Here is a 21,412-nt window from a genome sequence, read left to right on the forward strand (position 1 = left end):
TGAAGCTTGATTGGAATTGATAATGGCTTTGAAGACTGGGCTGCTCCTTTCCACTCACTAATTTGTTCTAAAGCAACCTTTGACATGAACAGGACTGCCAATGACAAGGTAATTAGCCAACTGTTGAGAGGGGTCAAAATATGTGTGTTTATACCAAAAAGAAAGTCTACGTAATATGCAGCATCTGTGTCTCTGTCAATTTCCATAAGCAGCCAATAAGGCTGTATGTATGTGTGTCACTGAATATTGCTGTGTATATTTGGCTTTGATTAGAAATGACTGAGCTCTGCATTATGGACATGGGAGCAGAGGTTGAACTGGGTGATATTCCTGTATCAATACAAAGTCAGCATGAAGAAGTGCCGCAGATGTGAAAGTGTTGCTGACCTCGTCCATTTTTCTTCCAGTGCCATCAAGGCCACCGTGCTGCAATGCTCCATCCTGCACCCAATTGTGCAGAGTAAAAGGTGTAGAATCGAGTGCTCCTGCAGCCACGGGACCTCAGACACCTCCGCTTATAAGAGTCAAGCGCAGTGTCAGCAACACAACCAACATAGATCATGCGGCTGCCTCACGCATGCCTGCAAAATCCTAAGCCATGTACACACGGGCAGCACAGACTTGAAAACACAGCTACAGTATTGACCACAGAATGAGAAGCAAGCTCTGATTTGGCCTCTGATTGCAGATTTTAAACCACACCAAACTCAGGTATACCCCGCACGCTGAGTTTTCAGGGGGGTCTCCGATTGGTCTTATGAATTATGCAACATGATATTGTGTGATTGAATGCACCAAGTCCAAATTGGATTCCCTCTAACGCCTCCTCCCCTCCCTGCCTAGACAAGTACTGATGAAAGATAACCGCCTCTGCATTAATCAAAGAGATGGAGCATTTTGATCCCACTCTCAATTAGATTAGATGACATAAATTTAACAATTTGTACAAAATGTGATATCAATTATCACCAGGTCATTCAGTTTGATCTGTTGCCCCAGTCTGCCACAGCAAAAAAAAAAAAAAAAGAGTGCACATTGAATCTGTCTGCTTTTGGTTAAAAGATGATTTTGTCATGTTTCTGAAAAGCACAAAAAGATTTTTTAATTGTTGTTATCTCAACTGTTTTGCATGTTCTTTTTTCCCTTAATTTCCTTCTTTTTTCAGCAAAGACACAGCCTTATTACTTTAGAACATGAGTGACCAGGCGCGCTAATCAATGACAAGAGTTTTAAGTGACATGAGTCACTTGTTACAAGAAGTGAGCACTTTCCAAAACTGCTCAGCCTTCTCTTCATGTGTACGTGTGCTGACTGTAAGTGGGATGTGATAGTGCTTGCTGTTTGTTTAGGATTACAACACACTCTCAGGAGCGGATGGTTTGATTTGTAGGAGGAAGGGAGCAGCATCTCTCCCATCACAAAATCACCTGCACCTCAAAATGCCAATAACTTGGAAAACAACAGATTGCCCAGGAGGAGGTGAACTAAAAGTCAGCCCTTGTTTATTGTTTGGAGATGGTGTAGGTATTTTCTTGTCTACAAAACTAGAATATGTATCGGTGTCACAGATCCAATTTGTCACCGATTCCCTAGAGACACCTCTTGATGGTTAATTAGGTGTCACCAGCATAACTCAGGTAATTTAACCTTCATCAGGCTGTATCACATGAGAAGATAATGCAAGGGAATTATTCATTGCATATTTTAGTGGAACATTAAAAGAGCTTTACTTATGAATCCCAGACTTAACTAACGATAACCGAATAAAAATACAACATTCGAATCTTCTAAGTGATCAAGACATTTGGAAAAGCAAGCGTGTTAGCTAAGTGTTTGTATGAGAGCAGGAAACATATGTTTGAATATTCCGAGACTTAGCACCTATTGACAATGAATAATCCTTAAGAGCAAATGTGCAGTAAACAGCAATTATCTAAGGGCAACGTGATCAAAATCTTCCACCTAACGAGCACTAGAGTGTGGGCTCCTCTTCCTGCAGGCTGAGAGACAACTGACTGACTCCTGAATAGCTGATGACATTCAGCAGGCACTTCTCTCAGAGGAGCGTGGAGATGATAACCATAGAATTTAAATGGAAAAACAATATAGATATTCACATTACCCGGTGTATTATGATCTGGAAGTAAAAACAACACATGGTTTGAGAGCTCGCAATTTACAGTAACTTCTAAATATTACACTAAAAGTCTGTCAATCACCCTCAACTGTAAACGAACCACGCTGTAGCCACATTTTGATGTTTGTCCATGTGGGTCGTTGTGTTCTTTGCCTTCGATGAGTAGCATTTAAACTGTGTGAGCATGACTAAAAGACAGCAGACACTAGGCAAACAAAGGGTGACCTCACATAGCTGAAATTACAACGGGCTCAGCAGCGTATCACACAGCGATCTCAGTATGTACATGAGTGAGTGTTTCAAAAGTCCTTTCAGCGTTTTTACATTGACTTATAATAAGCATATAATGCTATCATAACCACATATTTAAACACTTAGTCATCTCTCTCTCTCTCCTCTCTCTCTCTCTTTCTCTCTCTCTCTCTGTGTGTGTGATAATACTCCCAGCACTATCGCAGACTGTGCCTGTACTTTATTATTATTATTATTATTATGTGTGAATGTGACGTCATTGTGTGTCTTTTGGGAAGATGGTTTACATTGGAGACCCCCCGCTTGGTCCCAGCGGTGAAGTTGGCCGTGTGACCAGTAGGGAGAGACAGTGAGATGGGCGGTTTATAGACTAGTGGCCGGGGCTCTTTTTGTTTTCGTGTTGGACTGGATGGGAGGGAGCAGCAGCCTCAGTACCAGGCAGAGCTCAGAGCAGGCAGACAGAGAAGGAGGCTGCTGCTGCTACATGCTGCTGCTGCCGCCGCCGACACCGCTCCTGCCTTTGTCGTAGAGGGACGTTCTTCACCGCGGCCACGCCACAGTCAGAGGATATTCTTATTTTTTTTTTTAAATTCTTTTTTTAATATTATTTCGTTGATTTTTCTCGGATTCCGTAACCGGGGAATTAAGCAGCGACACGCGCACCAATGTACTTCATACACGAGGGCAGCGGTCTGCTGCTGCTGGCGGTCCTGGCAGGAATGCAGGTAACGTAAACCCGGAGCGGGCTGGAGTTCCAGCGGACACTTTTCGGTGTTGTTGCGCCTCTCTCTCTCTGTGTGTGTGTGTGTGTGTGTGTGTGTCGGTGGGTGACTTACGAGCCTGGTGGAGCCGCTCTCCATCCAACAGGCACTTTGCGTGGCGTGCTGTTTGGGAAGCCGAACCACAATCCACGACAAAGTCCGTGCGGCACGCGAACTGGAGGCTAACGGTCCGGTTCGCCGCGTGCTCACAACCTGCTGTGTTGTTAAAAGGAAATTCAATTACAAAAAAATAAAAAATTCATTTCAGGGGGATTAAAATGCGTATTGACGTAGCCAACATTTAATTGCTCAATATGTAGTTGAATCTTTTATTGTGTAGAAGTTGGGGGACGCAGGCCCACATTAACCTAGTTTCCCCTGGTTATATTTAGTTTGGGATTAATATTTATGTAGATTGCTGCAGCGTGTCCCTGTCGCCCAGTCAGTGACTTAATTGTCTTACTGCTAAAAGCCTTTATGGGCGACAATGAAAAGTAGCCTACTGTAAATGATTGTGATGCTGCAGGTTGTGTAACCCAACCACTGATGGGATGGTTATTGTCGTCCAGCTCTGGAACACTGGATGGAACCTGTCAGTGTAATCCGAGTGTGTCTTTGTGGTAATCATTTCTTTTTCTTTGACGATTGGGCTAATTTTCACATCAATGTGCCTCATGGGAAGCAGGGAACACAAAGTAAAGCAGCACAGCCAACACCGTTAAATAGCAGCAGGAATACCCCCCCCCCGCCAAACACTGGCATCTTTGTTAACACTTAAAACCAGAAAATTGTACACCCTGGTGCCACTGTTGTAATGAGCTAGAATTCCAGCTCGGACCCCCTCCCCCAAATCTCTGCAAGTGTCTTCCATTTAAATTCCATTCTGATTAAGAGTGGCAAGTGGCACAGACACCCCCCACCCCCAAAAAAAGAAAAAAAAACTAATTTTCAGCAGGACTCCTCTGGCTTTACATTCTTTTGAGAGAGTGCATGTGAAGAAACAGGGCCAGCAAACAACGCTGAGGTAGTGGGATGGAGCATTGGCTTGGACACCAGGTTGCATCGCTCAGTTATACTGTGTGATTTCTCACTGTTAGCTAGTTTCATGCTTTAATGAAACGCAACCTCTAGAGTGATGCAGAGATTTTCCTGATTGTTCCCTAAATCTTGTGTTGACACCCTAAGCACAGTTTTCCTTCTCCAAACGAGGAGAAAAACTCACTATATTGATCACAGCCATAGACTAGCAGCTTCTTTAGGCATCTGCCGATGCTATTTCTCGTTTATCCAGACATTCACACATAAATGTTTATTCCCACAACAGTGGATCGTTAGCATTTACTTTTTACTCCCTTGTTCCTGTACTTCAAAGTGCAATGTTTGTCCACAGTAGTGTGTTGATAAGGGGGGCTGACCAAGAATGTTGGTTATAAACCTACCCTGCGCCTGGGCCCCTCGGGGGGGACAAATGAAGCTTGTTCTTGCCTAACCATGCTTTTTAGCTAATGCTTAACCCTTTTGGCCTTATTATCCTAATTGCGGCCCCTGCTATAAAAACAACAGATGCTTTTGTACAACTGTGGGGGCTTCAGAACGTGACCAAGAGGTTTTTAGAGGCAACACGGTGCATTTTCGAAGGTTGATTTATGACTCATTGTAGCCCCCCCCTTTTTTCTCTCTCCTACCCCACCATCACAGATTGCAGCAGAGGGCAGGGGCACCCCACCGTGCAGGCCAGGCTTCACTGAAGATGTATACAAGGTTATGGTGCCAGATACCACAGAGGAAGGACAGCCCCTTTTCAGTGGTGAGTGTGAAATATTCCTAGTGCTGTTTCGTTGTGGGTGCTTGTTGTGTGTTTGATTAAGTATGTGGGTATGCGTCGGTGTTGTGTGTACTTGTTTTCATGTGTTACATTTCAGGGAGGATCAGAAGAAGCCTGTGACATATTTAAACAATTAGCTTCGGTGTAGCTGTGTGGCATTGCAAGTCGCTTGTTTTCCTTGTAAACGAGCTTGTAAATGTGGTTTCAACTTTATGCTGCTCCTGTCCTTATTTCCTACATGATGTTTTTTATTCATAGCAGACAAGCATATGAAGATTGTGGTAAAACACCCTCTCTTTTAGCATTCTGCACTTTGTAGAGAAGAATATTAATTGCTGGTTTTATCATTAAAAGTAGGAAAACTTTGTTGATTACACTGGGGACGCTTCTTGTTGCAATGAAAAAAAAATCAATTACACACAGATTTGAATACTTATTCACATTAAATCAAGCAAATATTCTAGCTATAATATCTCACGCCTTGAGCTTGGTGGATGAGATAATTTCTATTATCATATGCTATTATATTACATTTGCAAAAAGAAAAAAAAATTAAATCAAAAGCAGTAGATGTTTTTTTGGCTGTTTAAACATTTTAATGCTGAAAGGTTTCTGCTAGAATCTTACAGTGATTGGTCCAGTTGCAGTGTAGTACAACCGAGTCCACTCAGAAGCCATACTTACAGCTATTAAAGTATTGTTGAAAATGTTTGTTACAGCTGAAGTCCTTTGGTAAACCTAGTTTTCATATAACCTGCTGAAGACAAGAAAGTAAAACAAAAAAAAAAAAAAAAACAGATTATTTTTGCGGGATTCCATTACATTCCAGCAGGCATGAACAATACTCCCTCCTCTGAGTTTAATATTGGCAAAATGAGGATGCAGCTAGCGTGAAACAGTATGCAGGCCGTACAGATGGTAATACAAACTGTAACATATTGGCAGTGTGCTATTAAAGAGGTTAGAGCCTTGAGGTCATTTGGACCACAGAACATTCTCACTTGTGTTGGATTTCACACTGTGCGACTAAAACTTGCATGCTGCCGTTGATGTGAGTCACAGAGGTGGAGGGGGAAGTGGCAGTGGCAGAGGGGAAGAAAGGAGAGAGGGAGGCGAGTGCTTAGATGGGTGGGTACAGCTTTCACTGGGCTTTACCTTGTGCACAAGTTTCTGTTTGATCCCGCAGGTGATGGATTTCCCTCTGTTGGCTTGTGGATGAGCCGTGACCGGGGGTAATCAGGTTCCCTTTTGTTTGCCCTCCGTACTACCTCCTCCACTCTTTTCTCTGCCCTCCCCTCCCCCAGCGAGTTGTTGCTCTGTGGAGATTTTCTTGACAGCAAGGGGCACTCCTGTGTCATTGTAATGCAGCCGAGCTCAGCAGCGTGGGATGGTGTTAATGAAACTGCTTTCGCTAATGAAAAGCTCCAGTGGCATATTTTAAAAGACAAAGGCCTCACAGTGTGGAGAGTTTGCCCTAAGTTTTTCAACTGTGCTTCCACCATGCTGGTTTAGAACATTGTGTTTGACCAGGGCCAGAAGTTTATTTATTTATTTATTTATTTCTTTTTCAAATTGGTGCTTGTCTAGCTGCATGTAGCTAGCTATGGCTTTGTGTATTCTTGCATTTCATTAACGATGTCAATTGTGCCCTTAAATGATGAATGGAAAGACCTGGTGAATGTTGGTGGGGTCTGTTTGTAGATTACCGAGTCAGATGTTTCCAGCAAGCATAAACTTCTTTTAAGATTTAACTTCTTTTCATGCCACTATAGTTAAATTATATTTAAAATACATTGTTGTTGTCCAATGGTCTCTTAGGGTTATTGTTTATTGGTATTTGGGGGTACTTTGCTTTTTTGAAAATGGATGTGCTTGAGTGTCAGCAGTGTGACTCCTATGCATGTATTGTATTGCTTTTGCCCCCAAATATGCATCCATTGGGGGTTAGCTGTTGGGTGTCTTTGTCCCATTTAATTACATTCTCTTCTTTGCTATTGATTAAGAGAATACACATCCTGGGACCCGTAGAACCTGGAAATGGTGACAGTTGACATGTAAACAGTCGACACTGTATGTGCTAATTTAAAGACGCCCTGTGGCTTAGATAAGGCTGGTTATACCCAACAGATTAGCAAATCTCCATTTGGCTGGAAGATTCAGTCACATTCTTGTTAACTGGCCAGGTGACGTGCCGTTAATTTGTTTTTATAGATTTCGTAAAATGTGCTTGTTTAAGGTTACTTAGCAAAGCAGCTAAGAGAAAAGGAAGGAAGTTTGATTATGTTTCTATTGAAACTCCTCTTCACTGATTCATTAAAGGGCGTTCACACTAACTGTATGCAGACTGAAAACGAGGTTAGGTCTACCCCATCCTCCTGCTGCCTTGTGACTTTGGACTTAAAATTAGAATATTTGTTCTGGCCTGATACTGAGTAAAAACAAACAAACAAACACGTTATTTATTACCAGAACACCATACAGATAGCAGCGGCTTAACGTCTTTAAACATTTGGGCAGTGTTTTATGCTCACATTGTTTAGTCATTTAATTTCAGGTAGACTGTGGCTGCAGGAGGTTTGCCCATGGGTGTCTAATGGAATTCTGGTGGCTTTGGAGAGCTGACACACATTGTGCAGTTTTTTTCTTTTTTTCCAGAAGAGGCCTGTAAAGCAGGGTTGCAAAGTGAGTCAGCCAGAGCATTATTCAGCAGAGGTTTCCCTCCCTAAAAACTGGGTTAATGAAAAGCCCAAAAAGCCTAATTGAGCTTAATATACTCTCTTATGCTGGTGTTCTGCCTTCCCTACCAAGCATCTATTCTGCTTTCATTTTTCCCTTCTCCACCCCTCAGCCTTGTGTTTTACTTCTTCTATTTCTTTACGCAAGCTCCAGTGATGAAAAAAGAAGGATGTTTACAGTCTGCTTTAGCCTTCGTTCCCGTGTTTAAAACATGAGCGTACTAGGGTTCACTGAGCTGGTTCCAGAGACGAGTTGGCGGGAGGGATTTACAGTTGACCAGTTTAATAACGTGATTGAAACAATTAGTGTCAAAGTCAGCAACGGGAACATGAACTGAAAAGCTCTCTTAGGCTAAATATGTCTCCGTTTTTATTTAATCTATAATTAAGTATAATTATTTCTCCTTGCTGTGTTTGTTTAAGGCAGACTCACTGACAAGAAAAAACATTACAAGAACGCAAACTTTGCACTGACTCCATCCATTTTTTATGCCGTTCTCTGATGGACCCAAGTACAGCTGGGGCCACTCAGATGTTTTTAAGGGGCCCCAATGTTTGGCGAGGTGTGACCTTGCTTGACCCTCTCCGGTAAACTGGACCAAGTGCTCGGCAACATACTTAACCCTTTTTTTTTTTTTTGCTCTCAGATGGGGAAAGAAGCTGGTGGGGGTTTCCTGGTGAGCTATAGATGAATAGAACAGCAGGACAAGAGGTCCTGATCTATCACTGGGGAGCCCACAAATGCCTTATGTTGTGATGACCTATGGAGCTGCTTGTTTATTGCTTGGAGAATCAGACAAAATCAAAATTCAGAATCTAACATTTTCAGGCAGTCTGCATAACAAGTTTCTTAGTATTTTTTTCACCAACAGCATGGTGGACAGATAAATAACTATTATGAGACTGTCTGTGGAACAAGGTGGAATAAATAAATAAATTTATATAAATATAATTTAAATAAATAAAGAAATAAATTTATAGCCCTATTGTTTATGAAGATATTCTGCTGTAACTTTGAGAAATAGCTAGGGTGTTTTTTAAAAATCTACAGATCGAAAAAGTCTGCTGTGAAGATCGTGTGTTTGTGGATCTGTATAAAGTCTACATTGATGTTTGTGCCAATGCTGAATAGTTACATAAATGATTTTTTTAATATTCGAAACCCTGTTCAAAACAAAGTTATTTTGCAGTAAAAAGCAACACTGTTTTAAAAGTATGTTGACTACTGCATTTGTCACAAATTCTCTTTGTCACTGTGGGACATCATTGGCAACCCCAAGGCCATCCTTGTCCTTTTTGTGCGGTTTAAACTCCAGCTTTCAACCCTTTTTCAAGCTAAGGAAGCAGTTGCACTGCAAGTTTGTTCATAGTGGTCCGCTGCTCCAGTATTGCCTCTTTTTCTGTAAGAGGATCAATGAATACAGGGTCTTTGTTTGCACTGATCAATATGATGTAATGAAGTCTCTGCTCCAATTCCCAGCTAAGGCATCACTAGCAGGTTGGAGTTGAATTTCTTTTTATTCTTTATTGTTATCAGCATGCATACATTTGTCTTTATCTTCCCTGAGAGCACCATGGCCTAGATTACCGACACATATTGTGGTGAAAGATTGAATCTTGGCAACATATGTTTTTGAAGAAATTGTTCGGTTTGCCCACAAAATAAGAAGAAAAGTTAGAGTGCTACTGCCACTACTGCCGATTGTCAGAAGATCACAGTTTCATTCAAGTTGCGAAGCTTTATTGTAAAAGTGTTGCAACAGCAATGTAAGCCAATTAGACCAAATGCACCCATCTGTGGCTAATTTGTGGGTGTGCTTTCTGAGCCTGCTGGGTGGCATTACAGGAAAGGGCATCATTTATTTACGTCTGACCTTTTTAGGATCTGTATTCTTAAGTCACCCCTCCATATTTAGATGGAGTCAGGTACTTGTGCAGTGCCTAAATGTAGATAAAGTATTTTGTAGAGGGTTGACATTGCCTGGTGGCTTCTCATCACTTTGGTTCATATCACTCTTATCAGCTGCAGGCCCTACCCTCTGCTGGTGCTATCTAACCATGTGCCTCTGACATTGTGCAGTAGCTAATGTGTCCCTCTTTCAAGCCTACAAGTGTGAGTGGGGTGTTTGTCCTTGGCATGTAATTAATTTGTTTGACCCAGACTGCTCTTGGTGGTGGTGGACAAATGCATGTGCAGCTCCTGGTAACAGAGACTTTTATAACCAGATGTTGGTAAAGGCCATTTGACCAAGACTGTAGCTGACACCTTGCTATATAATAGAACTAGTTAAATGTAGATTGTTTATCTCTCACAAGGCTGCATGTAACTGCTTTGCCAATTTTAGCCAAAATGTCATTGTTGTGATCCAGAGTGATTTACACAGATTTATAAAGCTGACGTGTCGTTGTATTGTATTAGTAGGGTTTATAGGTTATTTGGCTCAAGATCACACCTGGACCCCTCAAGCTGTGATGCCTTATGGCTAAGTTCAAAAACCAATGTGTGTGCTTCCATCTAAACTACTGTCCAAAGGGGAAAGATTTATTTTTACAATCATTCTTAGCTTGCTGTTGGTCATGACATGTGAGGAAGCAGGAATAATCTTTAGTAATTGTGCTGGGGTTCTGATGTGTTTTATTTAAGGTGAAGAACACCCAGAGAGATGACTGCACTCTGTAATGAGGCCATGTATAAATAGCTATATTGACCTGACTTTCTGCATATACGCCTCTATATACTGTAACTAGGCAAGTGTGATTTTTCACAAGTGAAATGTTAGAACAAGTTTTGGAAAAAAATGCCAGCTTGCACCTAGAAGACGATTCATCAGCACTATGGAGTGAATTGTTTACTTTTCTAGGCACTGATTTGTGGATTTCTGTGCCATTTTTCTTGTGCGGGACAGCCTCTTTTGGTTGGTAGAGCAAACAACTCCATATCTCTCACAGTCTCCTGTCTCTGGAAAGAAAGCTCTGTTTGCATTGATGCCCCAGCTGTTTATTGTGCAATACCCTTGTTCGATTTTTACCCGCAGTTTCTCTCTCTGCCATGCTTGTTTTTCCCATTACGTTAAGGTAGATGAGCATATAGAGAGCCTTGTCCTTGTGTATTCTGTCACCAGGCATGTGATGTGAAGGCACTCCCATTCCTCATTACTTTTCCTCTTGTTAAATCTTTTGTTTGCTATTGGCAATACATTGAGCTTCAGCATTGTTGCTTTTGGACAGGAGAGCATTCACTGACCGCCCAGAAGTAGACGCAGCCACATTACCTGTCTCGTGTAGCTGTGAACGACAGACAGAAGGTAGACAAAGCGTCTTTGTGTGTGGGGTCAAAGAGAGAAGCTAATACCCTAATGAATATATTAATGAGATAGTTTGAGCAAGTGTAGAAAAGAGAGGAACATGTTTAGCCTTTTTCTCTATGCAAGTGACACACATAACTCCCATTTTCAAGCCCTCATGCTGTGTACATGAGGCTACACGAATTGACACACTATTATTCCTCCTTGCAGCAAAAGAGAAATTTGAAGCAGAGACACAATAATTGACCCAGATATTGTAACGATGTTCACAAAGGCCAATATCCTGTCTGGAGAGAGACGTCTACCTCTTGCAGGCCACGCCAACTATTGTGTTCCGGCAGAAGCTTCAATTTCAACACACTGGCGCTTCTCTGGACACAGGCCTCTGATGAGTCACTGGGTCGTATCTTGTGACATTCTCCATGCATCCTTCTTTTATCCAGCCCTCCACCACTCGCTACTCTGTCCTCCCTTCCCCCTCTCCCTCTTGTGAGCTTTAAGATGGAGGAGCTCCCTTGGCTCTATATAATGATTGATGTGTCTAAATTAAGTAATGCAAGGACAGTATACTGAAGCATTTAGTCCTTTATTCTACAGATGGGTTTGTTTCTTGCAGTGACCATGGTGACTTCATGGCTTCAGTCATGAGTGTGATGTGTGATTTCCGTGGTGCTGGTAATACGTTTGATAAATATCTTTCTGCGATGTGTGTGGGTTTTGATAGCTTTTTATACAACTTGTGCTCTGTGTCCATGCTTGTCAAAGAGGATATGAATACAGTTGAGTCCCAAACACTACTGATTGATCTTATCATTCCAGCAACCGCTGGGGTGACAGTCATTCGGCTTTTTGCTTGTCTTACAAAATAAAGAACATCATTGCTTAAATAAATCATTTTGTGTAATCTTGATTGGATTGGTGATTGGGAACATTGGCTTCCATCCCCCTCCTTAGTCCAAAATGTTGGCTCATCAGATAAGTGCATGTAGCCCACCATATTACTCCCCTCAAGTGATCTAGTATTACCAGACCTTGCTGACTGACACCAGTGTGTGCTATCACCGCACGGATATTATGATTGACCACACTATGGCAGTAAGCAACATATCGCTCTGCGGCCTGTGTTGTCTGAGTTTATTTTATCTCCTCCTCTGTCGATATTTACTGAGGCATTAAAGAGCCTGCAGTGTGTCGCCACTTTATTTTCTGTAGAACTGCACTGCACTTTATTTCCCGTAGCATTTTCTGTAGCACTGAGCAGGATGGAGGCTGCAGGGAGTAGATTCTTACTGAAGGGGTTGCTGCTACAAAGTGAGGGTCTGCTAAATTGTGGACATGTTGAGTCTCACTTGTGTAAAAATGTTTCCCTGTTTGGACAATATGCAGCAGAAATGTCGGCTGAGACAAATACATATCCTACAGTTATTTGAATGATTTCTGATTAGGTTTGCATTTGTTAGAAAGGTTGTGACTACAGAGAACAGAACTGTGGAAATAGTCACAACGATTGTAATATCACTTGCAAGAAATGGATATTATTAATAGATGTCTAAACACAACAAGAAGTCCCGGCAAATGTCTTTCACCAATGTCACAACAATAGTTCTACTTGTATTGTCAATTTGCTCCTACACCTACATTTTAGCAGCTTTGTAAGTTTTACCCCTTGTCAAGAATAAGTCAGTTTTTTTGCCTTCTTTCTTTTGAGGTCTGATTAAAACATGTTTTTACCTATATTCTAATATATATTCTATATTTTTACCTTCCTAAACCTCTTCATATTGTCATTAATTTCTTTGACTCTGTGCTTAACCTGCTCGCCATTTTATGCTGGGCAGGTAGGAGCTTGTGAGCTGGAAGCAGCTGTCCATTAGAACTACATGAATAATTTTATCAAAATCAATATTTACATTCACAACAATGAAACCTCATTGGTCCATGACAATGACTTTGCTGTGTTTGGATTAGTAGGAGATCAGTTACCTTAAGCCAAGCACACACTAATTTCTCTGTAAATACAAATACAGAGTGGAAAAATAAAAAAAATAAAACCCTGGTCATACTGAGGAAGAGTGAAATACTGTATGTTGTCCAAGCTAGACTTGCCACAAAAATGCAAATCGCAAAAAGGTTGCCTGTTTTTTTTTTTTTTTACATGGCAGCTTTTAGTATCTAAGATCATGATAATATCGAGGGTAGTCACAAGCACATTTCAGGCAAATCGTGGTTGCAGCATTAGGAGGTAACAATGAAGCAATCGAGGCCATTAAAAAAACACCAGAAAATCCTCCCTGCATGCAGGGCCGAATCTCTTGGTGTCTGGTTTAGAAAAAGTAGTTTCAACAAAAACTTTCAAGGTAGTGCCTTTTGCAGGGCTGGTGCATTGCACAACACAGACTTTTTTCATTGTTAGTATAAAACATACTAAGTACACAATGTATTGTTAGTTATTCTGTAAAAGAAATGTCCTTTTCCTGTCTATTGATCTTTGTTGCAACTCATAAAACTGTGCACTAATTTGATTCCTCTTGACAGCTCTCATTCGGATTCCAGTTGTAGCATGCCACCTACCTTCCATCTGATTTCCACCCATTACACTCAATCTTGCATAGATTCTGTGTCAGCCATTCACTCTCACACTAAGTGTTCTAAGCACTGTGACCTTTGTAGAAGATAAGCTTTCTTCAGCTGACTTGAAGAGTTTGGACTAACAGCCTCAACCATTAATTTATGGCATTGCTAACCATATGAAAGCTATGAGCCAAGGTTATTGACCTTTCATGCCTGTCACTAGTGATCGAGGGAGCCAGGCCCAGGAGCGAAATGAATTGTGCTTATTAAGAAGCTGGGCTTTGAATCAAACCTAGAGGCAACTTTATTCTTCAGTTTTCGTTTTCATTTAAATCATGATTTCTTTACACTGTTTGACCAATTGTCTTCTGCCAGAGTAGAAGCTGAGATCACACATAGCAGGAGTAAATTCTCCGTTAAATGTCTGGGAAAAATCAGTGTGCAATGCGTGAACTGCCTGAAGGATTAACACTCGGACCACAAAACACATTACAACAGCACATCTTGAATTGAGGTCATTATTATCACACAAAGGAATTTTGCGGATTCAGAATCAGAAATCACAGTTTTATTGTTTTGCAAAAGTCGAACTGCTAGACAGACATCAAAGTTTTTTATTTCTGTCTTTCACAAATCTTTTTGTCTTTGGGTCTTTGCTCGTGATGTACTTTATAGCGGTAAGACGGGGGAAGAAAGCTGATAAGACAGAAAACCATTTGAATAAAATGAAGAATGTAAAGAATGTTGTGTGGACTGCAGAAAAACAGAGCCATGGATAGAGAAGATTGAGAACATGTTATTTCATCCCCATCCTCCCTCAGAGCTCCCAGTCTGTAAAACCTGGTGGGAGGCAAGGGAAGCATGCATTTATATTGGATCAACATGCTATGATGTTATTTCCAGCTTCACTACTTGTGTTTATAATCACACCCGGCCCCTTCTGGGGTTCAACTCAAAACCATTTTTATTGACTCTGGAGAAGCTTATCTCGGCCTGATGCATTGTTTGTACATAGGACCACAATCACATCCCAGTGGAAATAAGCAATAGATACAAACAGACAACTTGCTTTATAAATGTGTTTTTGTTTATTAGAGAACATCCCCAGTGACGTCCAGCTTAAAGGACATTTTAAATAGGATACATTTTATTCATACCTATACTTCAGATATTACAAGTGGGCAAGAACAGAAACCAAACCACAGATGCAGCTTCAAACATCATCTAACGCATTCATTTGGAGTAGCTTCTTCAAGATTTCAAGTGTTTATTTGCATCAGGATTGCTATAGAATGAGGTAAAAGGACTAATGCAATGTGTACTTTTGTGTTGCTAGGACCTATTTTCCTACTCAGGTGGACTATTTATCGAAATGTACAGTGTGTACAAAATGGAAAGCATATTATCTTTGCCTGTGTGCATCAGGGATTTGTATGAGTGGGTGGGCTATTTTGGACCTGAACAGCTCCATATCACAAAAGCTTATACCTCAAGCTGAGACTGTGGACGAACGGCTGCCAGCTGATGGGGAAAATATGCACTATGATGGGTATGATGACACTGTAACTAAATATGGTTGTCACTCTAAATCTGAGGTTCGCACACAGTTCAATTACAAAAGAGCATGACCACCAAATGGTGAACAAGCAAAAGTATGCTAAAAATCTTTACATGTTTATTTATTTAAACTCTGAGGTTTGATCTGGAAACGCCCTGGAAAACTAGTAAGTGATATCCTCATATATTTACAGCTCATGTTTTCTCCTCTGTTCCTCCTCCTATTGAAGGTGTGACTTCAACCTTTTCATGCAAGAATCTAGATACCCATCGAGATAAAGACATGATGAAACACCCTCACATTTTAAACCCAGACGCTGCCTTTCCACCGGAGTTGCTTCCTTTGTAGACCATTTTGTTCTCTGGGACCAAATGGCGCTTAAAAGGTACTAAATTTGTCTTAAGGAAAAGTACACAAAGTCACTGTCGGGTTTATCAAAACCTGGTGGATCAAATCACACCCTTGGTTGATTGAGCAGTCGAGCTGAAGGTGTCACTATTTTGAGCTCTGTACTAACATTGCTGTGCTAATGGGTGTCAGTAGTGCACAAGGACATTATTTTAATTGACCTGTTTATACTCATTTGCGCTAATATATGTAAATGAAAATCTCTATAACTGGTGAATGTAAAAGTGGGTTTTAGCCGTTATTTATCCCTGGGCAACATTCGAGGGAAAATAAACTATTATAAAAAAAAAACCCTTCAAAATCCTACGTGTGATCCAAAACGTTTCAGCTGAGAACAGTCCCAAACAAAATGATAGATGTTTTGCCAAGAACACAAAAACCAAAAGGCTGACATTACTACATCACTAGTTAAATGTTTGTTTTATGCGTATCTCCGCCTCCGCAATGCAAACAGCTCGTCTTTTTAAGAGGATCTTATTGTATAAATAGCAGAAAAACAAAAGTGTTGAACGCGTTTTAATGTTCCCCCTCTGTGCCACCAAGAATGTGTTGTCTGGGAGAACTGAGGTCAAAAGACACAAACAAAGCTTTGTTCTACTTTCACCAGCCCTACTCTGCGCGGAGTGACTGCATGGGGCAACACTGGCACTCATTGTTGTTTTATACATCTGTTGAAAGATTGGGTAGTTGATTGAAAGAGAATTTTTCATTCATGAGCTTTAACATTGGATATTAATTTTACATTCTTTTGACTACCAAGACAGTCACACACTTGTCTTCTGAATTGGAATACACTGAAGTTGTACATTTTGAATTTATTCGAAATGTACTAAACAGAAGAGATTCATGACCTGCAGTAGGTTACATATTGATATGTGAAAGAGATTTGTGGCTTTTCAGTAATAGGTATTTGATTATACTCTACAATCCTCTTTTGTCTTTAAGATTTTAGACTTTGGGAATAATACATGCAAAGGGTGCTTTGCTGCCATATTATTTATGACTTCAGATTTGAAGTGCGTTGAATCCAGAACATCCATCTGATAAGTTTGACGAATCATTCCATTATGCAGATGATCCATCACCATTCCTGTGCCGTGATCAGTACATTCTCACAGGAAAACAGTATGGCTGCTGTTGCTTTTAATGGTCGAAAAAGCAACAGCCACAGCAGTCTCATGCTGAGCACCTTATGAGCAGTTCTGCTGCAGGCATTAAAGGGTGTGAGTGTGTGCGGCAGTAGGTGTTGGACCCTGCTGACAGCTGGAACAGCATTCTATGAAACTTGGCCACAGCCGATGCTGTGTCTGGCCCCTCCACAGCCTATCCTCTAAACCCTGGCCTCCATTTATTGGGCCGTCCGCAGTACGCTTGGAAAACGCAATTCCACCACCATTGAGGATTTGTGCGTTGAAATAAGGAGGTCCAGACACTGGGCACGTGCATAAGTGGAAGTTTCCTTTCTTTTAACTCTTTTTCTCTTTCTTTCTCGGTCCAGTTCCGTTCCTTGCGCTCTTTCTCTCCCCTCCTTGTCTTGTAAATCCATTCGACGAGTGCCACACAGACGAGACGATGGTTCCTTAGCCGCTTATCGTGTCTTCCACCAGACCACCAAGGGGTCTAAGCATGTGTACACATGCAGCTGTGCACCACTGTTAAACTCTATTCTGTGCAGGATAAGTGGGGATTGGCATGTTCTTTGCCCGTCAGAGCGGCTTTCATCTGCTCAGAAATGCGACAGCTGGGCAGAGATTTTTCACTCCTCCCATATGAAAAGGACAAACACAAATGAGACATGGAGAGACATAACCAGAGCAGGGACATAGAGAGTGGCGTAGCCACAGCTTCCTGACTGAGGCTTGGAGCAAAGCAAATGTTGGCACATGTGTTATGAGTTAGCACCGACATAACTGTTTTTAAGAGTGGTCTAACACATTAAAGATGTGCGGTTGGCTCCTCTACTTTCTTGCTTTACTCTTTATGCTGTAAACACTGAGCAGTAATGGGAGGAAGGGCATAGGAAGAGTAATTTATGTGCGGAGGAGAAGCCTGAGATGAGCCCTCCCTCCGGGATTAATGGGAGTCTGTGTCTCTGTTCACAGGAAATATGAAAGGCCCTTTGTTGGTAAAGGGTTTGCTGCTGCCAGCAAATAACTACCCCCTGTCATATCAAAAATCCCCCAACCTCTAAATTCATTGCCTCCTCTGCTGCTCATCCTTCACCCCTTTTTTTCCTTTAAGCCTATGTGTTTTCTGTCAAAGTCGCTCATTTATGATTCTGCACCGTGCCTGCTGTACAGAGGCCCAGGAGACACTATCTCCCGTTGTTAGTATTCACTGTCACTTCTAGATTTCCGGCCATTGGGCGAGCAGAAGGAGGAGTGGGAGAAATACCGCTGTACAGGTGGTGATTCACAGTTTGACCTGCGATGCCATGTTCGGTCTTTTCCCACTGCTGTTTTCTGTCTGATTGCAAGACTCGCTATCTTATCACACATAGAAGAGCTAGTTTCTTGCGGTTAATGTGTGACCAGTGGGCTGTGCTAGAGGTAATGGTTTATTTTTAGTGTTGGTGCAGTGTGTGTGTTGGTCTGCTTGGTGGGTAAGCATACCTCCTTAGGCTATGCTAAATAAAGAATGGCCTATCAGTGAGGGGAAATGACTGTTTGGCACTACACTGGCAGTGTGTCTTTCATCAGGTCACACGTCTGCCTCCTCACACCTGCGGCTTAGGACAGGAGGGTGAAAGGCTGTTGGTAGGTGTTAATTGCTAGAAAAGACAGCAGAAAACAAGGCATGATACGGTAGATATTTTCTGTACTGTCTTTATCTCTCTCTCTCTCTCTCCGGAGCTGATATTCACACTGCTAAGAATAATTTGTGAACAGAGTTTTTATTTTTTGCATCTACACTAAGATGGGAAGAATAAAGTATTTCACAATTGATTGTTCTTTGTCTGCCTTACGTTAGAATTTGCTCCTTGCTCAAGCCAATCATTAAACTATGCAGATTAATGCGTCTACGATAAATCCTATTGTCAGTAGTTCCAAGCTTAGAAACACTAAAAAAAAAAACAATGTCATTTTTTTTGTCCAGCGTTTTATTTCAGCTGAAACAATTTTCATTTACTTGTACATTGCTAGGAAGAAAGGCTGTTTACTGTCACACCTGAATAGATTTCGATTGAATATAAAGAATTTATCGTTTTTTTGGAATAACAATTTTTGCTTAAACCTTTATCACATATTTAGGAAAATGAGCTGTCCGCGATTTCAGCTGTGTATGCAGTTTCAGCCATAGGAGTTTCACAGTCGAAGCTGAGAATCTGTTGGCTCCATATTAACTTCCTCAGACTGTCTCCAACGGATTGGACATGGATAGCGTGGCTGTTTGTAAAGAAAGGGGGTGGGGACTTAATAAAAGCAGGAGACCCCCGATGGAAAAAGAGAGGGGGAAAAAGAGAGAAGTGAAGAAAGGGGGATCTTAAATTAGGAAGGCTCAACTTGGCAAAAGCCATGGGTTGTCAGGGGCAACTCAAAGGGCTCAGATAGAAGCATATAGTCCTGAAAATGAGCCTGACATTGAAAGGGTGAAACAAAATACACACACTGGATGTCTGCCTTGTAAAGGATTTATAATTGAGTTTTCCTGCGCTCTGCTTGGAGTGTAGATGGAGCAGATCTTTAATGAGCTTCATAGTTTTTTGTTATTCTATGCTTTAATTGTAATACAGAAGACGCCATTCATTTGTTTAATTTACTGGACTGGGAGCTGATGGCTGGGCTGGCGTGGTGGTGGTGGTGGTGGTGCTGGGGGGGTTAATGGCCATCCTCTGGAAAGGATAAGGCTTATTAGGTCTGATGGGCCTCCTGTCTCATATAACCTAATGTGGCCATGATAGACTGAGAATTCTGGGTTTGGATACATTGGAACTATAAATCGAAGCATATTCTTAGACCCTGGACATTGTAATTGTCCATTAAGGGCCATGTTTGTAGTTGGAGAGGCCAGATGTCTGTGATGTGGCCAAGCATGCAGTTAAAGTGAGGAGGAGCATGGGATGGACATTGGCCCTCATTAATGTGACCTGCTCTCTGCTAGTAGACTCATAAAAAAACGCTTTAATGTTCTTACCAGAGAAGCTCCACAGTTCCACGGCAGTAAAAATGGAATTGAATTCCATACAAATTCTCTGCTGTCATAGCTCACGGCACCAGCTGTCTGTCCATTTTTAAATGTAACCCTTGGGCACCATTCCCCCCCAATTTGGTGTGTTCCATATGTTACATTGATCTTGAAAGCTTGGCTCCCTATGCTCTACTTGAGCAGAAGAGCTTAACCTGATTGAGTGGGACATATGTGGGAAAACATCAAACATTTTAGTATTTGGTGTAAGATCGCATGACCCTGGTGATGTTATCTTGATTGATTTATGATGCAAATGGGGTCTCTCACGTTACCACATGCCTCATTTCTCATCCTTATCTTCCCAGACTTAGTAAATATATGTAAATGTGCACTTGGTTCCATGAAAACGGCTGTCGTGACACGGTAATTTAATTAACTCCAGGCACAGCATCTGGGATAGTGTGTCAGTGTTATACTGTACATGCATTGGCAGCACCCATCTCTCTCTATGAACACCCTAACCCCTTGTTTACGTTTGGGCTGTAATCGCCCGAGTGCAGCTGCCACCGGGGCACGTCTGGGGGGGGGGGGGTTCTGTAATGCCGGTGACCTCCTAATGTGGATTCCAGTGAGGCAGAAAGGCAAATGTTTATGCTTGCAGGTCTTCTTAGTATCTTGGGTCACTGCAGCTGTCATGTTATCCTCTTCCTGGACAAACCTTCCAGCTCAGAAAACAACACAATATCTGCTAGCATCCCAGCTGCAGACGCTTTCAAATGTGTGTCGTTATTTTCAGGACTGCATACTTAATTAAAAGACTTCTGGCGCAGTAGTGTTTTTTGAGGCTTTAGTCCCAAATGGAAAGTTTTTTCAAAGAGGAAATCAGATTTGATGCCCTCATAATGCCGTGCTACCCTATCAGTGCTGCATGCACTTTATGTGAACTACACATTTTTTTTTTAGATAATATAACCTTTCTGTGTTGTTCAGGATAACATGAAATAAACAATCCCCACTCCCACCATGTCTTTAATTTTATTGTTTTCATTTCTGTGGGATGTTATGGCCTTATTTGTATCCTGGTAATAATGAGTGCCAATGGAAACCTTATTTACACTAGCTGGGTTTAGGAGTGTTGGCCAACACAGCGGAAAGTGTCCCCTCTTTGCCAGTCTTCAGGGTCTACACTGAGCCCTGTTACTGATGGATGAGGCTTTTAATGTGACAACTGAAAGAAACCCCACAGTTTCCGCCATGGACCCGAACACAATAAAATAGCTACTAGTAGAGCTCTGCTTTTACACCCTCCTCTTTGTCTTTGTTTTGCAGGTTTTTTTTTGTTTTTTTTTTGTTCCTGCTTTATTCTGTTCCCTCTGCTCTCTTCCACAGCTCTGCTTACTCTCAGTTGAAAACTGATATGCAGTAGACTGCTTCAGGTTACAGTGCAGGCTGTAAGATTCTTTTCAAACGGTAAACTCGGTGAATAATGGGGTGGTGGTGGTGGTGGAGGTGTGGGTACAGGGATGGAGGAACCCAGCACCAAGGGAGGCGCCTCTCTCCCCTTTGCCGCTAGGCTAAAAGCATTCAGCTCCTGTCCATTGTGAGTCCTCGCTCAAAGGGAATTGTGATGGGGCTGATCTTTGACCTCTTTACGCCCACATTATGTAAATGAGTGTACAAAAGAGAGGGATGATACAATCATTTTCCTACACACTGTTTGCTATTTGGTACA

General features: G+C 41.7%; 1 protein-coding gene across 1 annotated transcript in view; it reads left to right on the forward strand.

Moving 5' to 3' along the window:
• The first annotated feature begins 2,797 nt into the window (after positions 1-2,797).
• Positions 2,798-21,412, forward strand: part of LOC137098242 (cadherin-2-like) — a 58,229-nt gene continuing 39,614 nt past the window's right edge. The window contains exons 1-2 of the mRNA XM_067474279.1: positions 2,798-3,114; positions 4,849-4,957. Of these exons, the coding sequence (XP_067330380.1) occupies positions 3,055-3,114; positions 4,849-4,957 (169 nt within the window). The 5' untranslated portion in view covers positions 2,798-3,054. The remainder of the gene's footprint in view (positions 3,115-4,848; positions 4,958-21,412) is intronic.

Source organism: Channa argus, chromosome 14, assembly GCF_033026475.1.
Source record: "Channa argus isolate prfri chromosome 14, Channa argus male v1.0, whole genome shotgun sequence".
Lineage (NCBI taxonomy): Eukaryota > Metazoa > Chordata > Actinopteri > Anabantiformes > Channidae > Channa > Channa argus.